Source organism: Anopheles darlingi, chromosome 2 (assembly GCF_943734745.1).
Source record: "Anopheles darlingi chromosome 2, idAnoDarlMG_H_01, whole genome shotgun sequence".
NCBI classification, from domain to species: domain Eukaryota; kingdom Metazoa; phylum Arthropoda; class Insecta; order Diptera; family Culicidae; genus Anopheles; species Anopheles darlingi.
Window position 1 is genome coordinate 86,987,793 of NC_064874.1, and position 6,609 is coordinate 86,994,401.

Here is a 6,609-nt window from a genome sequence, read left to right on the forward strand (position 1 = left end):
GGAACCGGGACGGCGCAGACGCATTAACCCTTCTCGCAAACGTCACCGCGGACAGAGAGAAAGAGCGAGAAAGAAGATGTCAACATCGGAGACATACTATAAAATAAATCGACGATAACGGATAAACTGGATTTCTCTTTAAGTAACGGAAGTATACTAGATCACGTTTGCTATTGCAACAAGATTCATTCAAGAGATGAAGCTTTATTAGTCGAGTAAAAGTATTGTTCGAAAAGTGGAAAAGGGGGCTACAATAGGCGTCAATTTAACGAGTTTTGCTTCGTTGGAGAACGATAACCAGGCGGACTCTCCCTCAAAGGGCTAACTTTACAATCTCGCAATCACTTAATCGAGGACAAGAAACAAAAACTTAACGATAGGTAACACATACACGGGAACAGCCATCGCAATGGAGGGGCGGCTACTCCGGAGATGATTTGAAATCCTGCTGCTAGAACTCCCTACAACTCTGACTGGTTGACTCTGACTGACTGAATGACTGGCTGCGTTTTCGCACCAGATGATTAATGTAATTCGAGAAAAATTGCGCAAAAACTGGCGACGGAGGCTTAGAGTTATGGCTTCTCTTACAGATCTAGCAGTACGGGTTTCGTGTCCTTGGCGCACTTGAGTATCGAGTGCATTAGCTTAACAAAACCTGTATCCTTCGGTTTCTCTAGCCCTCGCAGCAATCGATTCTTCATCACTGCGACGAATTCGCGATTGCTCAGCTGTCCATCCACTGTAATACAAGGAGAGAGATATACGTTAATTACATCGATCAACACGCTAGATGATGATCGCGTGGTTCACAACTTACTGTTCTCGTCGAAAATGGTAAACACTACATCGATCACGTGATCGGACAGCTCGACCAGGGCAACGGTTTTGGCAACGTGCTTCAGTGTGGCCTGATCGATCGAGGCACCGGCAATGTGGTAGAACGTAAGTGCCGTATCCACATCGTTGATGTTGTTCAGGAAGTGGAAAAAGTTTAAGTAATCCTCCTTCGAGATGCCCGATCCATGATCACGGAACCTGAAATAGGGAAAAAGCGTGCAGATGCAATTACCATCTCAATAATGCTGATCCCAGCAACCCCTCTATACCTACCGCTTCTTGACCCGCTTGATCTTCTTCACCTTCTTCTTCTGGGGATAGCCAGCGTATGCCAGCAGTAACTCGGCAAAGTCCGCTTCACTGATGTTCCCGTTCTCGTCCGGGTTCTTGCGCATGAACTCGAGCGTCAAGATTTCACGCTGTAGCTGCTGCTGAAAGTCGAGGAACTTCTCGATCGTCAGCTTCTCGTCATTCTTGGGCCCAAAGAAGTAGGTCGTCAGGGCCGAATTCACACCCTATTATCGATGAAATCGTAACAAACGATGTACAGAATATACACGGATGGGGGAAGAGAAAAGAAGAAGAAGAAGAAAACCGAAACAAAAGAAGAAAAGAAAAAAAAACAGAAAACGGAAAACTCCGTCAATTAGGCATCAATCTTCTGAAGTGTAAAATTACTTTTTTTACTTTAAACGTGTTGCCCGTATTGGCGTGATCTCTGTGTCTGTTACCGATACTCGTTTGCTGGCGGATTAAATTGGCAACCTTCTCAAACTCTTCACTATCGACGTCGCCGTCCCCGTTCAGGTCAAACATCCGGAAGGCAATCTCAAAGTGCCGCCGAGAAGCTGTGAAAGAAACGGGGAAAAATCCGGAAGGAAAAGAGGGAAGAGAAAGGCCGTTCAGTAATCGTGGTAGAGAGGCTCCGGGGTGCTTTTCTTGTAATCAACAACACACGACGATAGACAAAGTGACGGAATTGTAAAGGAAAATATGTAATATGAACACGACTATAGTTTACTGATAAGAACGGGAAAAGGTAGGTAATACGTGATTATATACACAATAGATAAGGTACTAAGGTACTGCACAGAACGCCACGCAAATACAGATTATAGAGAATATATGGGGGGGAGGTGGTACCAGGTATGGCGCAGTTCCTTCTTCTTCCAGTACCGTTTGCTTCAGTTCGCTTAAAATGGTACAACTATTAACAACAAAACGTATTAAGAACAAAATTAAGAAAATGACCTACTCTACAAAAAAATCACTAACTAACCAACGAAAGCATTGCTCGCCAATCTGTATCACTTCGCATGGAGCACGGAAAGTACCAGCGAAATGGATCGAAAACGGCTCCAGTGCCAGCCCTTCGCTGTGTCCAGCTGCTGCAAAAGGCTTTTCCCATAAATCTAAAAGCCCGAGGCTGGACAAAAAATAGAAATAGCTCGCCATCAACCAGAAAGTCTGGGCAACAGGAAATTGCCTCATCTTTACTCCTTCCTTGTTGGCCACGAACCACACAAACACACAAACACCGCAGTAATAGCGCCAGTTGAATTCAATCATTCAAAAAGCAGGCTACGGCGAACCAGCGCGGTTTGTTCAGCCACCTGTACGAAGAGAGCGATGCTCGAAGCGATGATGGTGTAGGCATCGAGCACATCATGCATAAAATTGACCCGGCTCTAATTTAGAGCTACCTCCGTCCCTTCTTTCCCACTCTTTACTAAAAGCATCGCGACCTCATTTGACCAGAGTGACAGAAATACGCTCGAGCACGATGATGCGAAAACAGCGGGAATGTCATAAGCGCCAAAGCAAAAAAGGCTAAGCCAGAACTCAAAACTAACGCGGACACTAGCAGCAGTTCGCCTCTCTCCCCACTCGCCTAAACCAAGCCACATCATGCTGGCAGCGGAAGCTAGCAGCTCCACCGGCGGGGAGTTGGAATGAAATCACTTGCCGTGCACGCTCCGCTCCGCGAGTGTCCTTGTTCCCGAGTATTTACTAAAGTGCAAAAACTGGGCTATCAAGACCGAACGAAACCACGGCAAAATGCGACGAGGCGGCATGAGTGCCGGAGGGATGGTAAGGGGGTTAAGGATATGTTGCTACTTCCTGTGCTGTTCGCTCGTTCGCTGACACACCGGGAGGTTTTTGTGCCCGGTGGTAGAATGGTTTTCTATTTTTAGACTGGCCCTTTTAAGGACACCCGACCATCCGGTTTCGGTTTCAGTGTTGGCACTAGTTTCCGGTTTCCTGGCCTTCGCTTCTGCTTGCAATGCAAAGGCGAGAGGCCACGTGAAGTCAGGGGCTAGCAGAAAGGGAGGGGACCGTCTTCTACTTTAAGGAAATTCTCGAGCAACCAAGCGCCTCCACCGAGTGCTGGCCCATTAGTTCCTTCCCGGTGCATCCGATTGCATCAAAGCGGGACAACGAATGTTCCCGCCACTTAGGACGACCGAAGCAGGCTTTGATACAAACTCGGCAGAGAGAGAAAGATAGCTGCCGGCTGGCATTCAAGCAATGTTCAGTGTGCCAACAGAAGCGGAAAGAATGTAGCAAAAGGCACGGCCAACAAAAACATCGACATCCCGTTCCTGTTGAGTGCATGTGTGTATGTATGTGTGTGTATGTGTGTATGTGTGTGTGACCACCAACCTGTTAGGGGACAACCGATAGCAACGAAGGAGAACCATGTGACAACTCTCTACTCTCAACTCTCTTTCACAGCAGCAGTAGTGGTGATGGCAGTAGTAGGCCTTGTGAGCCAGTATGCGTGAGACACGAGCAGGAGCTTTTGGCCTTTTGGGGTAGGCAGGGAGGCCTCGTGTGATAAGGATGCATATCGCAAGTTCGCACATCCCTCCAGCAAGTAATCAACACATACTCATATTTATTTTACTGTCTCTCTTTCTCGATATTTCTCTCTATCTTACTCTCTTTAGTTAGGATAACGAAGTGAACTGAGGAAACTACGTCATTCGAAGCTCTGCTGTGTGGATTTTGTTGGCTCGAAGCATGCCCAGCCAATGCGACCAGAAAGGACAGCGAAAGGATGAAACAAAACAAAACTGGCTGATACACCAACCATCATCATCGGCATCACTATCATGCCGGCGCGCACAGCGAATGAGGGACCTGATTAGAATGACTGCGGTTCTTGGCGCTGCTGCTGCTGCTGCCGATATTATTGTTGTTCATGATGATAAAACCCCCCTCCAAGTACAGCGTCAGACTGTGCGAGACTTCCAGGAATTTGCCCAAGTCACAATGAAACGAGAACAAAAGAGAAGAACGGAAGGAGGAGGTACGCACAGTCCGTTTGAGGCACAAGGACACAAGTTGGCAGAATGTTCCAGAGCGAGTCCAGCGCCCCGTTGCAGCAATCTATTTTAGTGCCTCTAGCTGGATTAACTGCTTAAGTACAGACGAAGGGTACGAATACTGCTGGGTAGCTAATAATGAGTGAAGACCTTCACGAGGTGCATAAGGAAGCTCCGGCGAAAGCTCGCCGAGGACTGAACGCCACTTCAATTAACTTCAGAGAATAGAATGAAACGTTCTTAAAAGTACCTATTCCCCGCCATGTCGTATCGGCGGCGTCTTGCCCTTGAAAGCATGACGCCCGGGGGCATGGCACGGAAATTAATCCGCTTAAATGGGTCCCCACACCCCATCTCGACGGACATTCCGTTAGATTAGAACTGTCGCGGAAAGGCGGACCTATCACTTAAGACCGAAATTGATTTTCACTAAACACGTAACAGCTCAAAACCCATTCTGGGAATTGCTTTTCCGACTCCTGGCCACACACAAACACACCCGGTACCGAGCAATGCAATCCGGAATGCATGCATGTGGAACGCAACCGCCATGGCGCCATGAACGGGGAATGGCGAACCCGGACTTAATTAAAGTAGCTAATTTTAGCGCAAAAATAAACCCCGCGGCATTCGATTATTAGCGCATTCGCGCTTTGCACATCATCATCATCATCATCATCACCGTGATCGGCATTGGTGGTCGATTGTGTTAATGGCAGATGCAATTTATGCTAGTGACAGGTTGCAGAGGTGTGGAAGGGGCAGCGCGACCATGCCGTGGTGTTATTTAATTTAATTCCATAAAATACCAACCATACCATACCATCCCACGCTGTCGCTGTCGCTTCACCGCTAAATGGCCGTCTCATCAAATCTATGCCTCGGCCGATGACAGCTAGCACACCAGCGGCAAATCCCGCTTAATTAGATCCAATCCTACGATACACGCTGGCCGCCGGTCACCTACGTAGCCTACTCTGGCCAATCATCGTTTCGCACGATGCGAACCGAAAACGAACGTAGTAGACTGCATAATTGGCCTACTCAGCACCGGACGGTCGAAAGGTTTTGTTTCGATGCTCGCATTGGGGGAAAAAAAGGGCAAATCATCGCACCCACCAGCACAGGACGGACGGGATTCCCTCGGAACGGACAGACAGGACACACGACGGTTGCGTTTTGGGTTTCATCGCGGGATGAATACTTAAAACAATGGTCTCTAGGGCGCCCTGCCAAAATCCGAGCGGCCCCCGTCCGGCCGATAATTTATGATCCGCGTGGCATGTGGAGTTTCGCTGGATCAGTGCCAGCTGGTAGTACGGCCGAGTCGCCGACCGGCCGCATACTCACTCCCAAAAAACCGTACGTGATCGAAAGTGAACGTTACGGTCCGAGATCTGGTGCGGTCCGGCAGGCATCGAAAGATAGGATTGTTTGAATCAATTAGAAGCAAGCGCCCCAGTGCCACTAAAAACCGGCGTCAGAATGGTTGACCACCAGTTCCGTTTCCGGACATACTGGTGTCATCGAGCAGACTGGCGTGAAAACTGGCGCCAAATGTACTAAGCGTGTAGGCACTCTACGCTTCATTTGGTCACTACCAAATGGCAAATGCCATACCATCGGCGGTCCCAGCAGCATTAGCATACGCTCTTCGCTTCCTTCTGGCTGATATTGTCGACGAAAGCATCGACACGAAAGGAAACCACTAAAAGAAGATGCAGAATGAGAAAAAGCTCTAGCGTAGCGAAAGTGATTCCATGAAACTTTCTGTGTTGTATCGTAGTCGCGTTGTGTGGTTTTATCACTTCGGCAGCAGTATCAAACACACACAAACACACTCATAGACGATTATAGAATCATTGCTCGTAATGCCACCAACACCAGCAAGCGAGCAGGCAGGATTCGCCTCGGAGCAACCCGCCCCTCGTGGATGATGCACGAAAGCATGCTTCGTCCTTTCGTCATTGCGCGCGTGTTGGTGAAAGCCACGGCATCCTTTATCAAGTGCTGTTTGTGTGTGTGTGTGTTGGTGTGAATAGCATTGTGGTTCCGTCACGATAGTACACCATCGTAGTAGTCGTCGTCGTCGTAGTGTTCGTCTTCGGGGCGAGGATGTACGCAAATTGCAAAAACCGAATCCGATTCCGACGCCAGACCAGCGAGTGCCAGCGAGGACCAAGGGGCTAACATTTGAACTTCGGCCCTGCTGCATTCAACAAGGTGGTGCGGTGCTATCGCTGTGCAGCCAGCGCATAGCCAGACTGTGTTGGGTTGAGTATATCCAGGTGTGTGCATGTATCGCGGTCTACTACGCTCTACCTGGGCGCCTTTCTCTGTGTGTTGATTAGAGATGCAACAAATTCGAGTTGTTTGGATCGGTGATGGTTGGTGGTAGCGGCATGTGCGTCTCGTGCCGCAGGCTGGTAACACCACTTTC

The 6,609-nt window shown here is 48.7% G+C and overlaps 1 protein-coding gene and 1 pseudogene across 5 annotated transcripts in view; one reads left to right on the forward strand and one right to left on the reverse strand.

Annotated features, from left to right (window-relative positions):
• Positions 1–172: 172 nt before the first annotated feature.
• The window catches only part of LOC125952837 (calcium uptake protein 1 homolog, mitochondrial-like), an 18,504-nt gene continuing 12,067 nt past the window's right edge, over positions 173–6,609 (reverse strand). For 3 of the 5 annotated variants that reach the window (XM_049682569.1, XM_049682568.1, XM_049682570.1), the window contains 4 exons: positions 1,519–1,688; positions 1,114–1,355; positions 821–1,038; positions 173–742 (listed from right to left, as the gene is read on the reverse strand). In XM_049682569.1, the coding sequence (XP_049538526.1) occupies positions 588–742; positions 821–1,038; positions 1,114–1,355; positions 1,519–1,688 (785 nt within the window). In that variant the 3' untranslated portion in view covers positions 173–587. The remainder of the gene's footprint in view (positions 743–820; positions 1,039–1,113; positions 1,356–1,518; positions 1,689–6,609) is intronic. The other 2 variants (XM_049682571.1, XM_049682572.1) reach the window with 1 other exon arrangement.
• LOC125952864 (carbohydrate sulfotransferase 11-like) overlaps positions 5,452–6,609 on the forward strand; it is a 5,757-nt pseudogene continuing 4,599 nt past the window's right edge.